This window comes from Protopterus annectens, chromosome 3.part0, assembly GCF_019279795.1.
Source record: "Protopterus annectens isolate FY-2018-M chromosome 3.part0, PAN1.0, whole genome shotgun sequence".
Classification (NCBI taxonomy): Eukaryota; Metazoa; Chordata; order Ceratodontiformes; family Protopteridae; genus Protopterus; species Protopterus annectens.
The window spans coordinates 629,153,515-629,177,814 of NC_056731.1; the positions used below are offsets into that span (position 1 = coordinate 629,153,515).

The following is a 24,300-nucleotide window of genomic DNA, read 5'->3' on the forward strand; positions in this document are numbered from 1 at the left end:
TCTGCTACTTGTATACACTAACTCTAAGAATGCAAAGAGAATGAGCCTAAATTCTGTGCATGTCACTGTTTCCCCCTATTCAGAGTGCATTTCCTAATCTATGATTACATCTCAGTGAATACAGCACTATCAATGAATGGGACTTTCCATTTTTCCCCATTTGCATGCCACCCAGCTTACCATCAGATCCTCAGTTGCACCATTTTTACCTTAAGTGTCCCTGACACTATCTGCCAGGTCTGGAAAAGCACTAGTGGCAAGTTGGGAAAGAAATGTGGAGTGGAGCAGCTTGCAACATCACATAGGCTGCTGCTTCATGTCAGGGAATTTTTTTTTTTGGTATGCACTAACTGGGCAGAGCTAGTGACATTACATGCATCACAACATTTAACATTAATTTGTTCTAACCCTTCCCTTCTAAATGTCAAATTTAACAATGATTATGGTACCATCTCCATCAACAGGGATGAGTCCTTATCACCAGCAGTAACCCTACCATCCCTCTCAGAGTGGCTGAGCCAGCAAAGTTACATCTAACTCCTCCCACTCCCAGCTCCACCAGTGGCTAACCTGCTAATTTATCTTGAATGAGCAGGGTCATAGTCAAAGCTCCACCCTTCAACATCATAGCTTATATTTTGATTTCCATGTGTGTTTTCTTGGCAGCAAATAGCATTAAGCTTAATAAGGCTTTACTATAGCTAGGCAATCCACATCCTAGCGTCCCAACTGAAGACAGTTTCCTTAGTTATGCCGCAGTGGTACGGCGGTAGGTATGCTGCGGTGGTACGGCAGTAGCGTTGTTACCTCACAGCAAGAGGTTTTCCCGTTCGATTCTCGGCATGGCTTGGGAGCGCCTTTTGTGTGGAGTCTGCATGTCCTCCCCACGGTTGGGTAGCGTTCGAAAGACATGTGTGCATAAATGGGCGTGCCTTCATTGAAGGTTGGGCGTCAAGCTGGCACGTCAATGTTGCGTACAAATCTACTGCCAATCATTAGTGGACTGGAGTTCCACTGTGGTGACCCCTTACTGGGAAAAAGCCAAAAGACAAACAACAACATAGCAATCTTCTCCCCTAGTATGTCTAGCAGAGTTATTCCATAGGGATTTTTTAAAATCTGCAAACTTGTTGCACTCCCATAAGCATGTCCCGAGTTACCTCTTGCTTTTCCATCACACCTACATCATTTGTTATTAACTTGAGGAAGAATTCTCTGATGTCTACTTAAGGTACAAAGGTAGTTATGCAAACACTTCCAAGCGGAACTCCGAAATCTTCTGGACTTTCTTGCTTCCTTGAGAACCATATAGATGTCCTTCCATTGTACTTTTGTAAATTGCCTTATCAGTCTTTCTTCCCAATCTTTTCTAGCCTCCTTTCATTGAGTCTTATAGTTATCATGCAATATCTTGCATGGCTTACTAATTATCCTCCTTTTAACAGCAGCTTCTGTTCTAGATTCAACAAAAAACTCTAGCAGAGCTGGCCTTTCGCTTAACACAACCCTGAAAATAGATGTCAGTTTCTCTCCTTTGAATTTCGAGAGTTGTTACAGCAAAAAAGAACAAATGGTGCAACAGAATGATGGAATAAAGTGTTGAAGGGGATATATTTACCACCTAATGCCACAGAGTGTCTTGGAAGCTATTCATTCATTCTTGTCTTCATGCAAACTGTACATATACTTCTCAGAAAACCATAGAAACTGTACATATACTTCTCATAAAACCATAGAAACTGTACATATACTTCTCATAAAACCATAGAAGCCTCCCATTTCTAAATTATGTTCAAACTGAAAGTGAGGACAAAAGTAATGTTGTGGGATACACCTGATGTTAGGTCTATGGCTATGGCTGTAAATGAAAAGAGCTACGAAACATCATAGACAATAAACCTAGATTTGCATATTGCAATTGTATGAACTTAAAACAAATGTTTTGTTATAAAGATATTAAATGTGATGTTAAAACTATACAGGCTTCAAAGAAAGGCACGTATCCATGTTACAATTGTAGTTGCTGCACTTTTATTAATAGAGATTGTAATTTCATACATCCTTCTATGAATAAAACATATTTGTTTAAATGTTTTGCAGTTGTAATTCATGTAACATAATATATTTTGCAACGTGTAAGGAATGTTCAAGCTTCTATGTTGGTAAATCAACAACACGTTTAAGAGACAGAATAATAGAACATAAATCGAGCATCAGGAGAAATATTCTAGCAAATGCACTTGCTTGACGTTTCTGAAAATGGTTTGAAACATGAATTCACTTTTAGGGTAATAACTATCAATAAAAGTATAAGGGGTGGTGATATAAACAATAAACTACAACTGAGGGAATATGCTTGGATTTTACAATTACAAGCAGATAACCCCCCTGGCATTAACAAGATGGTAACTCTTACACCTGTCTTAAAGTTTAAACAAATGTGTTTAAAGTGATATTTTTAAAAATTGTTTTTATTTGATGCACATATATTTTTTCAAGTGTGCTTTTTAATATTGATTATTACTGTTCTTAATTATTTGTGCTATTTGATTGGCTGTGCTTAATAGGTAAATGTATTTAAACATGTTTCAAATGTTTTTCCCTTTGCACTGAGGAAGGGTTTTTGTATGAACCTGAAAGCTTTTTTTTTGTTGTATTAAATTGACATAGTACTGAAAGGGTCCAATTAAGAAAAAACAAAATGAGAGTATATGCAGATGCTAAATATAATCATATGATCCCGCATTTCAAGGAAAGTGATTTGATTAAGGTAAAGAAGCCTACCCGCATAAAGAAAAGATGGTCTAAATTCAGTCATTCTATCCAAACTGTGCAAAAAAGGGATACATAGTTAACAAACGGCAGATAGGTACATTTGGGATGTTTCATATTTGGCAAATCTGTGCACAGAGCTTAGCCCACCTGTGGAAAAGAAGTATGTCACTGCACCTCTGTTCACCAATGCAGTGAACATTCTACCTCCAAGATGGCCATATGAAGACAATTGTTTTGGCTTAAAGACTGCATCACTTAAATCCTAACTTAGAAAATTAGCAGCTATAGATGAGATGTTAAGAAGTAAATGTATACAGCTGAAGTTGCTCTTTTTTGGTTTAATTTGTTGCTACTATTAAATAGTTATACTCATTAAATTGCACTATAATTAATTAAAAGAAGTTAGAATAGCCTGTTCCAAGAAAGTTCATGTTAACTGCTATTGATTTCAGTAGAGGTGACTCTATATGGGGAAGAGAAATGATCTGTCCAAGATATATATATATATATATATATATATATATATATATATATATATATATATATATGTATAAATGATAACACATTTGCCTATAAATATTGAGGGTTATCTGTATATTTTCGGATGCAGTAAAGTCTTGCAGTAGTCATCTTTGGTTGTCCTGTTATTTATTTTAAGTGCCTACACTACAAGAGATCATCGTATTACCATAACAGTAGTTTCCCTGTAACCGTTTCCATCTTAGAAACTGTACATGTTGAAATGTTTACCAACTGGAATTTTTTAATAATGACACAGACTTTACTATCAACACTGGCATCTTGCTAGTCACAAACATACATCCCTGTGGAACATGGACATCTTATTCTGAAGAACTGATGAGAGTGACTACATTGTCACTTTTATGCATACATTGATGTGGGAACCTTGTGTCACTTGCATCAGCACTTTCAAAGGTATGAGATCTGATCTGGTCCTTGCAAGGAAGAGATACAACTGGAAAAATCTAGCCAGATCACAGGAAATACAAACTAGAATCCTTGGATCATGAAAGAAGATAAACTCAAATGTTGTGATTTCACTGTTTCAGTGATCTCTCCTTGAAGAACTAGTGCCGTTATGTACTAATACATAACTCTACTTTCCTTCATTTCCAAAATGACATGCTGTAGTTCTGTGATTCTTTAGCATTCAGTACATTGTTAATCACAGCCTGGAAAATGTCTTTTTCTGCTTTAAATGAAGCCTCACCCTGACTTAAAATCAACCAGCTGGTAACCGTGCAGAAGATTTTAGTGCTGTAGTTCCCTCTGTGAGATGACAACATTCTTAAACTACAGTTGTACAACTTAGCAACTTCCTGCAGAGAAAGAATTAATTTATGGTTTGGAATAGTAAGATCTTTTATCAGAGTACACGAGCCAGCATAATATATGTTTTGCCTTCCTTACTTCACTGACACTTACAAATCACTACTGATGTCCTGTGAATTATTTCTGATTAAACATAGTCGAACACAACTGCTATTACTCACTGTGATGTTTGGCTAATGGTAGCTGATTTCACATGCTCCCTGTGATAGTAAGATCATTACCCAACATTGTTGGCTATAAAAATATAATTAACACTTGTAAATGCTTTTGTTTATGTGTAATTAATTTCAGTGGCGTAATTCTAGGGATGGTGAGTCACTTGTTTTAAGTGTCAGAGAAAGTGTGTGTGTGTGTGTGTGTGTGTGTGTGTGTATGTATGTACATGTGAATGCATGAAGTGCGTGTGTGTGTGTGTGTGTGTGTGTGTGTGTGTGTGTGTGTGTGTGTGTGTGTGTGTGTGTGTGTGTCTGGAGCAACAATCATCAAACTTTACACTTGAGACATTCACAACACTTGTTTCAAACTTTACTGACATGTTATTTAACAGAACATCTGAGGCAGTGTGAATCCCAAATTGCAGCTGATATGGATTTATTCCCTTTGCTGTGCACTGAACCATGACCACTTTCTTCCTCTTTTTTAAGCAGTGTTTTTTCTGTTTCATGATATAATCAGTAAAATAGAAATGGATGAATGCTCACATTGCTTCATACACTTTATTAATTGGCCTGATACTGACTGGCTAATAAAAGTAGCAGCTGTAAAAATATCATATGACTTTCACAACTTCCTTAAAGCAATTACATCACTAATGCACTGTTTTGTTTTTATTTCCCTGTAATTTAGGCTGAGTGTGAACCAAATCACAGATACAGGTGTGACTATCTTAGTTCAGGAACTCATTAAGTACCGAATAATACAGAAACTGGGGTAAGTCAAGAACTAATTCAATATACAGGGTTGTGCTTAAATGATGAGTGATGCCAATTTCTATAAGAGTTAACAGGTACTGTCACCTTACTTTTCAGATGAAATAAAAAGTGTACATTTCATTGCTTCTTATGTCAAACAGGGGCCGCAGTATATACACCTCCATACTATGTGCTATTTTAGTGCATGCCAAAGAGAGCTCTATTACTAAAGTTGTCATACTGAAAAAAATGTTCCAGTGCATATTTTCTAAGAGCTCTACAAATTATTTCATTTTAAGAGATATATGGTGTTAACACTTGATGGGTGTTACTCATAAAGTATTGTATACACAAGAGCAGGGCTTACACACAGCATATCTGCATACAAAAACACTTTGCAATTTGGTGCAACTACAGTGTGTCAAACGGGCAACTGCCACAGGTGTAAGCTGTCAGAGGGTGTGATGTTCAGGTGCTGACTGAGCTGGAGTACACCACTGGCAGTGATTTATAAAAAGCCTTGAGGATATTGCGGCTTTGTAAATACATGCATACATACATGCATACAAATATTTCAAGCATGGGCTTTAATGCCGTTCTAGCTTGCCAATATACCAAAACATTTTTCCCATAATAAGTGTCCAGGCTGTTCTGAAAAATATCTAAACTAGTACTTGCTTTAATGTAATTTGGTAGTCTGTTCCATGCATCATCTACTCTGTCAGAGAACTAATTAGTACACTTCTCATTCCTACAGAATCTTCTACAAAGGTTGTATGGTGATTCTCTAGTAATTTTTGATAACCTCAAACATTCCCAGAGGTAGTTGTCTCTAAATGCCCTATATACCTGAATAAGATCTCCTCTTAGATATCTGTAAGAGACACTGTACAAGTTCAGATACTTTAGTCTTTCATAATAACTTACATTTTCATATCTATGGATGCCCTTGGTATATTTTTTGCTGTACTCTTTCCAGCTTACTCATCTTGTTTTCTTATAGGATTTCCATATTGTTATTCCATACTCAGGTTTTGGTCTAATGTAACTAACAAACAATCCCCAGGATTCAATAAGCTCTTTTTACTGTGCAAGAACAGAGTAGCTGCTCCTGCATGGAATATGGCCGCCGAGCGATCCACTAAAGTACTGTTTTGACATGCACAAGCCTGCCTAAACTATTCCAGAACGGACACCATTGCATAATGCTAATTACCCAAAACAGCAAAAAAATGATGGCAGCACCAGGAAATGACGTTCAAGATTTAATCCACAAGTTCAAGACAATATTTCAAGTAAAATACAAGCCAAAAGTGAGCACTTTCGTCTCCTGCAATGGAGACTTCTTCAGACTAATGGCTTACACTTAAACAAAACCTTTTTAAATACTAAAATAGCAGTCAATTAAACTTAATTGACAATTAATCATTAAAAGCTGAATTAGCAGTTTTAAAACAACAGTCAGCCTAATGCTGACAAATATCTCTAACTAAAACCCCTAATGCTTCAGTCCCTTCCTTTTTAAATAAGTCCTTTAAAAAGGAAGGGACTGAAGCATTAGGGGTTTTAGTTAGAGGTATTTGTCAGCATTAGGCTGAATGTTGTTTTAAAACTGCTTATTCAGCTTTTAATGATTAATTGTCAATTAAGTTTAATTGACTGCTATTTTAGTATTTAAAAAGGTTTTGTTTAAGTGTAAGCCATTAGTTTGAAGAAGTCTCCATTGCAGGAGACGAAAGTGCTCACTTTTGGCTTGTATTTTACTTGAAATATTGTCTTGAACTTGTGGATTAAATCTTGAACGTCATTTCCTGCTGCTGCCATCGTTTTTTTGCTGTTTTGGATACTGATTTGGTTAATAGCGTGCTGCTGTATTTCAAATAATGCTAATTACCTCAATCGCTGGTGAAAACCATGCAAATGAGGTGATTTAGTGATTCAGCAAGCAGGCAGGCATCCGTGCAAGAATAGTTTTACTTGCAGAAATGTATTCGGCTACTAGCCGAATACATTTCTGCAAAAATGAAAACGGAGGCATGACAGCTCAAAAAAATATGTATTATAACCTTTAGGCATGCCAATGGCCAAATATATGGCCACTGGCATGGAAAAGAGTTTAATTTTTATAAAAATGTTTTTTTTTGGACGATCTCTGTTGTTTAAGCAAAGGGCAGCGGTGCACAAATGGGATCGTGACGAAAATTAAAAAAAAAAAAGTGAAAATCAATTTTAAGGGAAATCTGCATTTTGCCATTATAGTCTATGGCAAGCAGAATCAAAATAATACCAGGGAACAGTGGTTGTTAAGGGGAAAGGCTCTGGGGTAGTGCTGTAACTAGGGACTAAGGCAGTAGGGTATGCAAATGAGGGGAAATTCACTGAATCACAAAAATCTTCTAAGTGCCAAATTTCACCTAACCGTGTAGGTGCTATAACACGATCATGTAAGTAGGAAGACCAACAGATATGAAAAGGGTGTGTGTCATGCATGGTATAAGCACATTGGAGCCCTATGGTGCCCAGATAAGCTTAGCTAAGCACAGCTAAGCAAGGGGTGTGTCTGAGGCTGTATTGACTTATTCCATAAAATGAAGAGCGTGTTTGCATCCAGGGAGGGCCATTTCTTCTTGTTTACATTAGCTAAATGTGTATGTGTGGCATGCACCAGGTCTAAAACAAAACAAAAAAAAAAACAGGAAATAGCAGGACTGTTACCATTTGGGCACTGGGTTTCCGTGGCGCACCTTGGGGCTTAAAAGGGTTGGAAATGGGAAGGAAAAAAAAGAAAAAAAAGGAAAATAGCAGAATAAAAGCAATCAAGAACAAATAACATAGCTAGCAAGTGGAATACATCATAGTCAGCCAATCATACAGGCAGCATCTGCAGCACAACAGTATAAACTATGGAAACAACTTACAGTCTGTTTTTCCCACAAACTCTGCACCATTGGTGTACACATGCGGGGGAATTTTAAATGGAAAAATGTTAGGGGCTGCCATTGCTTTGATCCATCAGTATGTGCTAGAGGCTGAGGGCGGTGAGTAGGATAATGCTGACAACCGCCACAGACCAAGGAGGAGGAGAAGAGTGTTCGGTCCCAGGTTAACTTACCAGGGGCTACAAGATCTGGAGATAGTAGAGCATGACAGGGTGGGCAGAGACATACTTCAGCAAATCAACAAGCTGTGCTGGCCTCAATTCAGACCTAGAGCTAACAGAGAGGAACCCATCCCAGTGGATACCAAGGTATGTGTAGCCTTAAGAATTTTAGCTACAGGTACTTTCCAAAGACCTACTGGGGATATCATGGGGGTCTGACAGGCATCTGCATCCAGGGTACTCCACCAGTTCCTGGATGCCATGCTACCACATGCCAGTGAGGACATTTAAATTCCCCAAAACCCGTGAGGAGAGGACCAGCAATATGTGTCTCTTCCACCATGTAGCAGAATACCTAGAGCTACTGGGTGCCATAGACTGCATGCACATCCACATCAAGGCACCACACAGTGAACAGCATAGGGTCTACATAAACTGCAAGGGATTCCCCTCCATCAACTGCCAGGTAGTGTACAATGCCTAGGGCATTATCATGAATGTGTGTGCTGGCAGCCCTGGAAGCTATCATGAAGCTATCATGACTCCCACATCTGGCATTCATCACAGCTGTATCAGGCATTTGCAGTGGGGGGCATCCCATATGGCCATCTGGTGGGGGATGCTGGCTATGCACTGAAGCCGTAGATGATGACACCCATCAGAAATGCACACACACACACCCACACAAGAACGCCATAATGAGGCAGACTCACAAACCAGGATCATTATAGAGCAAGTGTTTGGGATGCTCAAGTCACAGTTCCGCTGCCTTGACATATCTGGTGGAGACTTGCAGTACTCTCCAGCCACATATGCACACATGTTTATAGTATGTGCCATGTTACACAATATGATCATGTGGAAACAGGTGCAGCAGGAACAGCATGGGGAAGGGCCACACAGCCCATCACCATTGCAAAGGTCCCCACAGGCACAGAGGGACTCAGGGAAGGAGGCCGCTGAGCCTGCTCCTGTAGGCAGATGGAGGCGTACCCAGTATGCTCAGGACTTGGCAAAGAGGCAATGCATAGCACACATATTAATACTGTAGGGACCCCAGGGACCTCTCTCTGACTCACACACACAGTAAAATGGATAACACACACATCATACCACCTGTAACTTACCATGTGTAGGCAGTGTATTGTGTGCATCCAACATAGGTGGCCCTCAAGCACCATCCTCAAAACTGCTACAGGCACAAGGTAAGTCAGTCTTCTTAACAATAAATGAATGGATTAGTATGTTTTGCTAGCATATCTATGGTAATGCTGCATGTGTGCAAGGGAATGGGTTGGCCTACTGGGATAGCAGCACACAGCTGACAGCTATGTGAGACACCAGGAAATGTCTGGCCAAAACTGGCCTCCACACACTATGCAGTAGTACCCAAGGTGGCATATCCCATTGCAGTATATGTGTGGGGACAACTAACTGGGGAGTCATACGTCACAGGCATGGATATTGGTGTGGGTGTCCCATACCCACCCCTCACACCCACACAGCAAGTCAGCTGTAGAAAACCAGATAGAAATGTCTGGTAAGGGCACACAAATGGTGGCAATTTTGAATTACCCCCTACAGACTCACACAGGGAGAGCACAGCAGGACTCGCATTTGCAGTAAGGCTCTGAAGGGTAAAAAGTCTGAAACTCAAATGAATGCCATTACAATCTGACCTGTGCTCTTTACTGGTATGCCTCTAGTCCCAAGACAGGGCACAACAGTATGGTAAATGGAACCAAAATGTAAAGCAAATATCAGCACAGTCTGTGCAAATGTGTACAGTTAACAGGTGTGCCTCCTACATACCCACAGAAATGCAGTAACATGTATGTTTGCAGGGAAATAGCAGCATAGCACACATTGGCAGGGCTGTACCAATACACATGAAAACATGTTGCCTGTCCACAATATGCAGGGGTCAATGAGCTATGTGTATGTGTGGTTAATACTGTCAGGATCTGGCCAGCATGTTTTCCTGGCAGTCATCTTGTAGTGCCATAGGTACAGTGCTGTCATTGACAGGGTCATGTGCAGATAACAACAATTCCAACTGTTATGCATGTCAGTGACACCCACTGCTGTGCCACTGACATACCTGTAAGTCACAGTGTTATGTGGAATATACTACACATATAATGGTCATCTTGAAGGATGTGGAGCCGAGGTGCTAAGCCTTTTGTGAATATAAGTGCTTTTTGGTGCTGATGCCAGTGGTTATTCTCAATAATCCCTTTCTCTTATGTTTGCTTTTACATATAATGGACATGCCTGCATGGTAGAATGCATTCTGTACCCACATCCATAACTCCCAACCTCTGAACAAGGGCAGAAATAAAAGTGGAACAAAGGCACACTGATAGGCATGTGTTGTAAATATCGCCCTTACATACTGAGAAAGTTGGTAGGGTGAGGGCTTTGTAGTAGTGCAAATTGTCTGAAAGTTATGTAGTCTGAAACAGTAATGTCTGTCATTATTTTGTAACATAACTCTTCAATTATATGTAACTAACTTGCCATAAAAGCACAAGTTTACATAAACAGGATGAAACCGTTAGTCAAACATCTGGACAACCTGTCAAAAAATGTACAGGTGAGAAGTATGGCACACAAAGATATGACATCTCAGGTTAGAAAGATACCACACAAGCAGGATATCCCCAGCCAGTATATCACCACGTTGCTGGACTGTTTACACAGCACGTCATCACTCAACTGGCAGTAGCCACACCTCACAACTGGCCTTGTTGGGCAAGAATGTACATAGCTGCCCTCATAATATTAGTCTATGCATCATACAACTAGTATTCTTCTGGTAAAGCACTGTGATGATCTGATGATGTCTGGCACTAGGTAGTAACACAATACACTGCAGTGTCAGACTACAGATATGTCAGAAAATTTCTGCTAAACAAACCCAGTACCCTAAGTAAAGTCCTGTGTACTCCTGAGAGGTATGGCTGTAGCACACAAAACTCAGGACTGGAGTACACCTATCTTTAGAATGGAGTCTCACTCTAACTATAGAAGATCACACTGTGCCTGCTCCTACACTTAGAGAATCATAGGACATTTTGGAACCCACATCAGACTATATGACTGTATTGTGTGTGTGTATATGTGTATATATATATATATATATATATATATATATATATATATATATATATATATATATATATATATATGTATATATATATATATATATCTTTGCATACAGACAGCTATGTACACCTTAACTGACTCCACACACACATCAGACAGGATTACCCTCAGTTAGTTGTAGGAGGCCCATATGTCATATATCTGCATCTGTTGCATGAGATACACACACACACACACACACACACACACACACATATATATAGTTTTATATATATATATATATATATATATATATATATATATATATAGGCAACAGATAACAACATATATCAAGCATGCACACACACATAGATGTGGGGAAGTGAGAGACAGACAGTGACATAGAGAGAGAGAGAGACACACACACACAGGGACACAGACAGTGTGAGTCACACACACGGACACCCTGAATAGCATACAGTGATGTCCTGCTGTGGACAGTGGCATACAAGTTCTAAACAGTTGCCCATGCCAGCATAAATGGTAAGCCCCATTGTGTAATAGTACTGAGGTTGGGTTTATAATATCACATTACCTGTGTGTGTGTGTGTGTGTGTGTGTGTGTGTGTGTGTGTGTGTGTGTGTGTGTGTGTTGCTAGGTCTAAGTATTAGGAGACTGTTCACACTCAGTACACTTCACATTGCCCTACTTCACAAGATCTGCTGCTGTCATTCACCTTAGAAGTACCATTGGACACCTATCACCCCTATAAACTCTTTAACGCATTCGATAACTGTGTAACACTATAGTACAAACAACTAGATAGGCTGAGGTTCTAATCTCAATACTGGCAAGTGTGTGTGCGAGAGTGAGGGAGTATGTGTTTGTTTGTAGGTGAAACAGTTTTAGGCCATTCCCACCCACAACACTTCCCAGTGCCCTACTTTAGCAGTCCTGCTGATGTCATTCCCCTTATCAGCACCTTTGGCCAATTGTCAGCCCAGTAAGCTCCGTAGCATGTGTGATAACTGTGTAACACTATAGTACAAATCACTAGATAAGCAGGGGCTCTACTCTCAGATCTGGCAAATGTATGTGCTTGTGTAAGTGTTATGTTTGTAAGAAGAAGTATTTTGATAAGTTTCCCACCCAGTGCCCCACTTTATCAGTCCTGATGTCATTCCCCTTATCAGCACCTTTGGCCAATTGTCAGCCCAGTAAGCTCCGTAGCACATGTGATAACTGCGTAACACTATAGCACAAACACTAGATGGGCAGGAGTTCTAATTTCAATACTGGCAAGTAAGTGTGTGTGTGTGTGTGTGTGTGTGTGTGTGTGTGTGTGTGTGTGTGTGTGTGTGTGTGTGTGTAAAAATCATATCATATGTGGGTTATAGCATTTTGAGTTGTGTACCACCCTGTACACTTCCCATCACCCTACTTTACAAGGCATGCTGATGTCATTCACCTTAGAAGTACCTCAGGACAAAGTGACTTCATATAAGCTCCATGGTGCATCTGATAACTGCGTAACACTATAGTAAAAATAACTAGATAGGTAGGGGTTCTAATCTTAATACTGGCAACTGTGTGAGTGTATTTGGGTTGAGAATCATGCCATGTGTGGGTTGTACCATTTTGAGTTGTGTACCACCCTGTACACTTCCTATCACCCTACTTTACAAGGCCTGCTGATGTCATTCACCTTAGAAGTACCTTGGGACAAGGTGAACTCATATAAGCTTCATGGCGCATCTGATAACTGCGTAACACTCTAGTAGCAATAACTAAATAGGTAGGGTTTCTAATCTCAATACTGACAAGTATGTGTGTTTGGGTGAGAATCATATCCTGTGCAGGTTATGCCATTTTGATATGGGTATCATCTGCACCTGCTTACCACCTCACAATTGCATTACTTTATATAGTGTATTAATGGCATCTGCCTCACATGCAGCATGTTAAACCATTGTACAGGCCTCTATTCCAGTCATCTGCACAGATGTCTATGGAATATCTAAATGTTTGCAACCCATATGTGGTCTGTGTCCCCTAACAATGGCCATGTATGTGATATTGTTGCCAAATAGATCACAGTTACTGTAGTGACACACATGCCAGCATCAGGTATCATACCTGACTGAAACATCATACTGCTACAATGTCTGTTACCCTATGACTTGTCCACACTTGTAGGAGCAATAGATGACTCCAGTTGCTATTTCTGGTGGGTTATCTCACAATCCATGAAGGCATTCACAACATTACATGTTGTAAGAGGTAGTGGGTTATATCCCATGCATATAATTTATGTGGGCATGTTATGTGTATGTAGCACTATAGTATATTAAAGTGGATATGTAGGTTTACGAATCTGTCCATTGCCAACTGTGTTTGTGTTACTGTATTCACATCCCCTGTGTCAGTCTTTACAGTGTGTATGCAAACGATATATCATTTTGTCTCCCTGTTCCACCCTGTGAACTCAGGAATACATACCACAAACCTGTCATACACAGTACCGTGCATGCCCTCACCAACTGCATCAGGGTCAAGTGTATAGGAAAAAATTGGCAGGGGCAACAGGTGCTGACATGTGAATCTGTTGCAGTCAATCTAATGGCTAAACTTGTGAGGGACCTACTGACAGTAGTCCAGTAACCTGTTCCATATGTATGAGCCTGTGGTACTACACAACACTGAGGTGACATGTCTGAAGGCTACCTTTCTGTGACAAGTGGTATGTACTCCAGGTCACACTGTCTGACAACAGTGTCCATCACACACTGCTGCATGCATACACACCTGGTAAACATTCTTATAAAGCAGTACCTTGGCTATGGAATAGTTGGTGTATTTCCACTCTGCCATACTCCACATTGTTAATGTCTGCAGGGCCACAGCCTGCAGACACACAGACACGTGAAACACAAACAGAATACAGCATGTCAGACTACACTCAGTTAGTGGCACTAACAGCAAAAATGCATCATGGCTAATAAGGTGCATACACCTTTATATGTACCCATAACAAATGCAGGCAGACAACACCTTACACAGTATTACATGGCTACACTGTACTATATTCATCCTGTGCATCAGACACATATTTGCCTGTCCTTGCATAAATGGTATGGATGAGAGGGATGTGGCACAGGTATCATCATAATCACAGGATGCAGTGTAGGTTTGCCAGAGGCCTATGCTGGGCCATACAGTTGACATCCATGTGTGTGTTTGGAGGGGTATCCTATAGATTGGCTGTGCAGAGGTGTTGTGTGTGTCTGGAGGTGACCTGCCTGTGATACAGATGTGTGTGTGTGTGTGTGTATGTATGCACACAGTCATGCAATGTGGCTACCCTACACAAGGGTATGTTGGACAGCTGTAGACTTTACATGACAGGGTGTCCAGTTCACCATCTCCGGCCACAGACATGCAAACTGATCCTGCCAGGGGTCTCACTGGCACCACCAGGCCCAAGGCCAGATGCAGTACTGCTTCCTGATGGTGACTGCTGTCTGCTGGATCCATGTCCCAGATGGGACTGGCCAGGACCACGTGCCCATGGCCTGCTCCATTGTGATGTGGACAGCAGCCCCCCATCAGTAGTGCTGGTGTAACTTTCACTACAGGAGTGTGAAGGTGCACAACCATGTAGACTCTCAGCTGATTTTGGTGCTGACCTACATCCATGTGGTCAACACCCATCTACAACCACACATTCTTGCACAAACATGCCACAGTCAAGGATTGCCAAGGTCTCCTCCCACCATCTATTCATGACTTCAGTATTTTGGCATGTGGCCTCAACAGTCACATATGTCACCATGTAAATCAGGAAGGGTTGCATCCACCACCCTGAGTATTTGTCTGGTGTTGCATTCACTACATGCCTGTGCATTCATGACAGCCCAAAACATGCATTTGGTGACACCTGCTGTGGCACTTGCAACAGTGGCTTGATGAGCAGCAGCCCTCCTACGAGCACCCCTGTCCATCCACCTGTGTGGGACCTCACCTGCACTCTGGCTATGGCTAGTGTCTACTATCCTGTTCCATGCTACCACCTGCCAACTGTCCATCATCTGTGGCTGCTGGGGACGGGTCATGTGTGGGCATTGTGACTGTGTGTGGGGACATTGTGGATGACTGTGGGATGCCAACCGATGTCACAGATTCAGCCCCTGACAACACCACCTGTGCCTGAATATGACCATCATCATTGCCAGAGTCTGCAGAGACACTGACATCAGAATAGACCGCAACCACCATGACCACCTGTGGGGGAAAGACAACATATGCAAATTAATACATGCACTATACCATTTGCTGCAACACACACACACTCACACACACACACACACACACACACACACACACACACACACACACACACACACACACACACACGCGTGCACACACATGCACACACATACACGTGAGGTGGCAGACAGGCATTACACAGACCTCACAATAGCCAACTGCTGACATTCACAACACAGTCAGATCACTACATACACACACTGGACAAGCCCTCAACATCATGCAGTGCAGCTCTTTCCATTTCATGTTACTACTTATATACACCTCTGTGATATGCGAGTAGTGTTAGTAGGTGATGGGCCTTCAAGTAGCGCACACTGCACCCATGTACACATAATTGCTGTTCACCTGTATAGCACAGTGGCAACTCCTACAGAACATACCTCTCAACTGTGCAGAGTGTCACTGAATGTCTACATATGTAGCTCATATTTCTGGTCTGTTCGTCATAAATCCTGTATTTGTCTGACACATTACTGGGATGATATGAGGACTGGTGTCACTATTTAATGGCATATTTTGAGACTCACACTTCAAAACTTGCAGTACATGTATGTTACAACAGAACCGGTTACACTAACAACCTTCTAAGCTTACAGTGGATATTATAAGTGTATACACCCCTGTTAACATGCCAGGTTTGTCTGATATATAACATGAGACCACAGAGATCATGTGATAACATTTCCCACCTTTAATGTAACCTATAACCTGTGCAATCCAATTGAAGAACAAACAGATCAGTTAGGGGTAACATGTAGAAGTTGAAATATGTACAACAGGCTGGTTGCATGACTGTGCACACCCTTAAATTAATACTTTGTTAAAGCACCTTTTGATTTCATAACAGCAGTCAGTCCTCTTGTGAAAGTGTGTATCAGCATGGCACATCTTGACTTAGAAATATACACTCACCTTTGCCAAAGCCCTCCAACTCTGTCAGATTGTGAGGGCATCACTTCTGCACAGGCCTCTTCAGGGAACCCCCACAGATTCTCTTTTGGGTGTATATGTGTGGACTTTGGCTGGGCATTCCAAAAATGTAATTGTCTTCTGGTGATTACATTCTTTTATGGATTTTGATGTATGGTATGGGTCATTGTTGTGTGGAAAGGTGTAAGTCCTCTCCATCCACAGCTTTCTAGCAGGCACATGAAGATTTTGGGCCACAAGGGACTGGTATTTTGAACTGTTCCTAATCCCCTCCACCTTGGCCAAAGGCCTACTTACAGCTTATGAACAGCAACCCCAAAGCAGAACACTGCTATCACCATGCTTCACCAAGGGGATGCTGTTCTTTTGGTGATGCACAGTGCTGTTCTTGTGCAAAACAAACCTTTTGGTATTGTGTCCAAAAAGTGCAACCTTGGTCTCATTACACCATAACACATTTCCCCACATGCTACTGGGGGACCTGATGTATTTTTGTTGAGGAATTCGCCAGACCAGGATATTGTTCTGTGTGTGAGAAGGCTTCAATCTTCCAAACCTACCCCATACGCCAGACATGTGGAGAATACAGGAGATTGTTGTCACATATAGTACACAACCAGTACTTGCCAGTGATTCCTGCAACTCTTGTAATGTTGCTGTAGGCCTCCTGGCAGTCTTCCTGACCAGTTTGGGTCTTGTCTTTTCCACACATTTGGAGGAATGTCCAGTTCTTTGCAATGTCACTGTTGCCTTATATTTCCACCACCATTTGATGCCTGTCTTCACTGTGTTCCATGGTATATGCAATGCTGTGGAAATGTGTGTGTTCCCTTCTCTGGGCTGATGCCTTTCACAAAAGGCAAACCCAGAGACTGCCCATACAATGGAATAGACTTCCCATACATGTCAATCAGAGCACCTCAATGGCCCTCCTCAAGAGAAATCTTGATGAGTGGATGGGAATTAGAAAATTCACCCCGGGGATCATTCCAGTGGCTCTACTCAACAGAGGCACTGGGAACTAAGGTCAGGTGGCAAGATGCCAGGTTAATCCTATGGGCTAAGCTTGTAAAGGCTCCAGGGCCATTAGCCTAGTACACACCTATGAACCTATGAGCTCCCTTTGCTGTTTCATAAGCTGTATGTGAACTATGGCTGTTGCTGTAGCAGGCAACTGAGTACATTTAGGATAATCCTGGTAGGACAGCTGACCGTTATTTGCTGTTAATCAAAGAGTCTCTGTAATTGATGGGAGGTGTCTACCCAAGAAGACGTAATGCTGTAATAATATCGAAAGCTGCTTCAACACAGTATTAGCTTCAGCCTGTGCACACATATGCATCTGGCTTCTTGTAAGTTTCTTATGTGTCAGAATTGTTCCCCTAACATATTTGTTTGTTTAACAAATGAATTGTACAGGTTATACGTCACATGAAAGGTTGGAAGGGTTCGGAAATGTGTTACTGTGCTCTCATGTTTGTATTTCACAAATACCTGGCATTCTAACATGTATGTGTACACCATTTATATGCACTGTATAACACTAATTTATAAAATATGTCCCTAGTTTTGGGCCTTCGTCCCCCCATTTTGACAGTCTTTGTCTAGATTTCTTGCAATGACATGTTGCGAGGTATGCTACAGATATGTGACATCTCCTGAAAATAGGCCCCTGTGATGACCACTGTTTTGCAATGCAGTTAACACCACCACAAGTGAACATGCAGATATTGCAAAATAGCTGAGAGTAACAGTTGTGTGCATGGTCATATGTATGACCTTAACATGCCTGTGGTACTGGTGAGCCACAACAGGAAAATCCCATACTCACCAGCTTCAGGCTGCTGTCCCACATGCAGACTAGATGGACCTATGTAGTTGTGGGGGAGAGGTATTGTCAGCAGACTCATATTTGACATTGGTACAAGATGAATGCTATGTTTCTGCACAAGTAGAGTACAAAATATGATAGTACACAATTTGCTGTCTCTCACCATAGATGTGCACTTGTGTGCATTACTAAACCCCACCGACAAATGCAGTTTGAACTGACATATACATCTAGATACTCTATTGAAGACAGTATGACAGTTACATGATTAAATTGATGTGCACTATAGCCTTACCTGGACGCTCCTCGCCTGTTGACTGAGTGCCATCCACCTCCATGACTGGTGTTTCATGTGTTGGCTGTTGTGTGGGGGCTGCCCCAAGGTTGGCAAGGAACTCCTCTGTTGCCATAAGTGGGGCCTGTGTGGCCAGACCCATCTGTAGCAATACGGTCCCTAGCAGCAGGCCCTTGCCGGGCACATCGTATCAGGTCAGTTGCCCGATGCCTGACCTGATTGTATGTGTGGCCATGGTGGCCAAGGTGTTCACTCTGTGGACAAGGTAGTCCCACAGGGCAGTCTGCTCCCGCAGAGTTTGTTGGCTCCGGCCGAACAGCACCACATGGTGCTGTATTATTGCATCAGTAATAGCTGCATTCTCCTCTGCAGTGTATGCCGGCTGATGCTGCATGCCACCTGGAAGACATAAACAGGGAAGCACATCAGAGGACTCAGACATTGCCCAGAGTTATTTATAGAGCCAGCACATGAATATTGACTATCATTAGCCACCACTTACAAGCACATCATTCCCCTGTACCTAGCAGCACTGTATGAGCATTCATTGTACTCCTGGTCCTGATGTGTCATGTTCCCCCCCAATGAGTGCCAGTACATTGCATAAACCACCATTCACGTATGTGTAGAGGGATGACAGTGGCCATCTTCCTTGCAGATTAGATGTCAATGGTGCTCAGGCTTTGCTTGCATACAGTGTGTAATGAAGCTGGAAGCATATGCCTGAGTTCATGTAGGATGCACACAAAATGATGGCAAGAAAACAGGAATAGGCCCACCAAAGTTTATTGGAACCACACAAAACGAAGGCAGGAAAGTAGGATGAACACAGGAATGGTATCAGGTCCCATGGAGACTTGCTTTTGTTGACTTTGATTAGGCAGTATGCACCTGCTCCCTGATGAGGAGAGGGGTGCGGGTGCTGTGCATATCCACCTACACTGATGGTGAGCCGGGGGGGTGATGTTTGCCCTAAGCCTGTCTGCAGGAGGTTGGCTATAGCTATGGTGTGTGTGTATGTGGTGTGATTGACCACCATTACAGGGTGGGTTGGGTTGTTGCCTCTGAGATTGCAGACACATGTGAAGATGACCTTGTGATTGCCTTTGGTGGATGTGTCCAATCTGTACTCATAGTTAGCCTTACAGTAATACACCTGTGACTTTATATGCTCATTCAGACAAAGGCTGACTCACTGCCAAGTTGGTGCCTGCTGCTACTTTGCCCTGTACAGCCAATATAGTGACCAATTATGTGGTTTATGTATTGCTGCTGTCTAGCAAAGGGGATTGCTCTACTTTGGTGCAGACAGGTTTTACAGGTAAGGTATTGCTGAGTCCATACAGCTATGTTGGTGGTCATATAGCTGTTTGTAGTAGGCATGGACACAAGGTCATAACACAGTTGCATACCTCTCCAATTTCAACCTGATAATCATGCTTATTCTAGTACCCATGTCTGTGTCAGGGCAATGCAACAACCAGTAGCTATAGAAATCTAACTGTTTGGATGCACAGAAACTGAGATTACACACATGTACATGTACAGCTTATTTACCTGACATTTTGGATCCCATGGCTGTTGTTATGAGGCAGTCAGGTACACCTACTCATACATAAATGTGCACAGGTAATGCCTGATATACATTTCTGTTCTATGTCAGTATGGCACACTGTATTTACACTCTTGCTGCTCAGTCATTCCTGTCAACCTGTTAGAGCAGGACATCTGGAGGACGCCACACATACATGGGGGTGATGGGCCAAAATCAGTGACACTTTCTTAATATTGCTGTAACACACTTAGTCATTTGATAGCACAGTAGCCTTTGCATTCACAGACATACCCTGGAGGATGTCCAAAGGTCATATGGCAGGAAGAGAGGAGAAAGGCTAGGAGTGCGGTAGTGAGGGTAGGAACTTTTAATGTTGGCTGTATGACTGGTATGGGGACAGAGCTAGATGATATGATGGACAGAAGGAAGGTTGATATATTGTGTGTGCAAGAGACCAGATGGAAGGGGCGTAAGGCTAGATGTATTGGAGTTGGGTCCAAATAGTTCTATCATGATGTGGATGGGAGGAGAAATGGTGTAGGTATTATCCTGAAGGAACAGTATGCCAAGAGTGTTTTTTGGAGATGAAAAGAATGATGAAAATGATAGACTGATGTTAATGAAGCTGAAAATTGATGGTGTAATTATGTGAGAGAGGGAGCTTTGAGCAGCCTATCTGTCCCTGGAGGAGTGGTTTCAGCCCAGAAATTAGCAGTTTATTGGCCATTTTGGGCTCATTTCTATCTCTTTCATTTCCCTGCTATAAAACCCGTATTTGCAAGGCTTTTGTGCTTGTATACAGCTCAGCAAGTTCCTGCCTGGTGCCCTGCAGAGTTCTACAACAGCAGAGAGACAAAAGAGAGACATTGGAGTGATTAAGTATCATTTTTCTGCATTTTCTTGCTGTCTTTAGCTAATTCTGCCTAAAACGCTGATTTTCTAGAGTTTTTGTGATTTAATGACCTTGTTTCAGCTACATCATTACACCATCAATTTTCAGCTTCATTAAGTAAATAGTGTGGGAAGAAATAGCCAGGGAATTGTTATAGCTAGGCTTGTATAGGCCCTAGGTCTGATAGCCTAGTACCAACCTATAATGAACCTATGAACCTATATTGTACTTATTTTACTACCTGCACTATAACAAAGTAGTTTTTGTGTTTACATTACCTGTTTAACTGTTGTAGGCTACACACTCAAGTGTGATAGCCATTTCTGTGCATTTAAAGTGTTTTTTTATTGTATCTGCTTTATTTTCTAAAAAAACAATAACTCAAAGAAATATACTTGTTTTCCCACCTTTCTAAGCTAATATAGTCCAGTTTTCAGGTTAGTGCTGAATTCAGGGCTGTGTTACAAGTTTCTGTGTTTGCCCATATCTTACTTGGATAGAAAGAAGCTTCTCTGTTCACTGTGAGAGAGGGTGCTTTGAGCAGCCTATCTGTCCCTGGAGGAGTGGTTTCAGCCCAGAAATTAGTATTTTATTGGCCATTTTGGGCTAATTTCTATCTCTTTCATTTCCCTGCTATAAAGCCCACATTTACGCGGTTTTGCGAGCCGGGCAGCGCCGGTTAGCTAGGGTATAACTATTCCTGGCTCCACAAAGTCTAGTCTTCAATTTTTCCCTTGGAACTAGATAAACTTTCAACTTAAGCACTCAAACCATTCACTTCTCATCCCGGCACTTGCTCAAAACTCATAGCAAGCACTAATAAACCTTAGCAGTAGACTCCCATATACTGTAGAGAAGGACAAGGCTCTCTATTCGACCTTACCAGCCAATCAGTAAAACAGTTCACTGCACCTATCCAGGCATGTCCAAAGGGCAGTTTCAGGTGTACTCTCTGGTCCAACTGGTGAATCTGAGCATTTTGAGGCAATGTTACAATTGCGTCATGTACACAGACAACCCTCTCCTCCTTCCACCAAACACTAATACATGTGAGAGATGCAATTATACAGCCAAACTGGAGGCTAAGCTTTCTCAACCCAAGACTGGACCAGGCAGTCAAGAGGAGAAGGGAATTACTTGCATCACACCACCAGTCTCACATAGACCTATGAAACCAGCACAGGTAAAAAACACACATAAATACACGAAAACATACTTGGAGGCTCTAAATAAAAATCTGCAAAAGCAACAGAGACCTCCGAAGCAGACATCCAAGCAACCTGCACCCCCCCAACACAAACTATGAAAGACATACTTCACAAAACCAGTGTGCCATGCAATCACAGCCCTTAAGGCAAAATGACATACCCAACACACTAGTAATAGGTGACAGGCACACTGACGTCCCACTCACTAGGCTGAACAAGGAGAAGGTTACTGTTAGCTACCTGTCGGGTGCCAGGATCCGCCACATAACACAAGCATTCAGGTCACTCCAGAACAAGTACAAATATGACTCTGTCATTGTCCATGTTGGTGTGAATGACCTAAGCTGTACCTCCCTGGACTACATGAAAAGAGACATGGAGGAGCTCTCTGATCACATAGCCCAGGCCAGTATGACCCTGACCCTGAATAGCATCATGCCCTCACCAAGAATGATACCACGGTATAGAGAAAAAATTATCAATTTCAACAATTGGCTAAGTTTCTGGTGTCATACAAAGGGGATCCAGTGTCTGTCAGCCTGAGATGACATGCTCAACAAGCCACGCTGCTTAACTAGACACGGCTTGTACCTGTCACCCTTAGGCTTTCGAATACTGGCCAAGGCACTTGCCACCCTCATAGTGCCTTTTTTAGGCAAGGCCCAATAGACAAACCCACCGACGTAAATAGCACAAGTAACAAAAAACTGAGGGTAATGCTACTCAGTGCCAGAAGTCTAAACCTCAGAATGCATGCACTTGAGGCACTCCTCAGTATGGAGGAAATCGATATATGTGCAGTAACAGAAACCTGTTTTAAGGCTCCAGAAAGCACCCTAGCACTACCAGGCTAGAACTCATACCATACATTTCGGCCACAAAACCCAGACCGAAATACAAAAGGCGGGGGACTATCCATATTCATCAAGGATACCCACACTTCCAGGTTAGTGGCACAGCACGATGCTTCAGAGATCATCCATGTGCAATTAACAAAGAGCAAAACTGCTATTCAAATTATAGCTTGCTACACATCATCCACCATGTCCCAGGGCCCCCACTCCACATTCCTGGAAACAGTGGGAAACATAAAGGTCCTACCAAACACCCTGATATTGGGTGATTTCAATTACCCAAACATTATCTGGGAGAACAACTCAAGTACAAACTCCCTTGCTCAACATTTCCTAGAATTTATAAACTCAAATGCACTGGATCAACTGGTCAACACCCTCACCAGAGGTGACGACATATTGGGCTTGGTCATCACCAATATGGGCGACCGGTGTTCCACACCAGAGGTCAACCCCTCGCTGGTTAGATCTGACCATAAACTAATCACTTTGGATATCCAGATTCCGCCAACACCCCTGGTCAAAGAAACCACTGTGAAAAACTTTTCAAAAGCAAACTTCACGTTACTTAAGACTGAGGTGGGAAGGTTCAAAGCCCCCATGCTAAAGGATAACGCTGTCCAAGCTGCAAAATCCTTTACTAATGCACTCTACAGGCACCTTCAAGAATGCATTGATTGTGCTATCCCAAACAAAACCAAGACTCACTCCTCCAAGAAAAGGAAACTAGTCTGGTGGACCCCTGCCATAAACTATCTATACAATAGAAGGAGGAAACTAGTACAGAAAAGAGTAAAATCCTAAGAAGGGAAGACATCGCTGATCAGTATCGGCAAGAAACTACATTCCCTCATAAAATCATCTAAGGCTAGCTTTGAAAGAAAAATTGCCATGAACTCCAAAGATGACCACAAGCCATTCTTTAGCTATGTCAAGAATCTAAGTGGCAATTCTCAGATCTGCTATGAGTTCATGCAGAATGGCACAAAATACACTGAACCAACCGATATAGCCAGCATCCTGGCAGACAGGTTCAGTGCAAACTTCACCCCCACTCTCAGCCCCAAAAGGGCCCATAACTATACCAGAAGAATGTAGTGCCCCTGAAATCACAGACACTCAGGTTAAAACAGCCTTCTCCAAAGCAAAAAACACAGCATCAATGGAACCAGACGGTGT

The 24,300-nt window shown here is 41.9% G+C and overlaps 1 protein-coding gene across 1 annotated transcript in view; it reads left to right on the top strand.

The window, feature by feature from the left end:
• The window catches only part of LOC122796497 (nucleotide-binding oligomerization domain-containing protein 1-like), a 636,277-nt gene that overhangs the window by 208,788 nt on the left and 403,189 nt on the right, over window positions 1-24,300 (top strand). Inside the window, exon 4 of the mRNA XM_044065027.1 lies at window positions 4,975-5,058. Within this exon, the coding sequence (XP_043920962.1) occupies window positions 4,975-5,058 (84 nt within the window). The remainder of the gene's footprint in view (window positions 1-4,974; window positions 5,059-24,300) is intronic.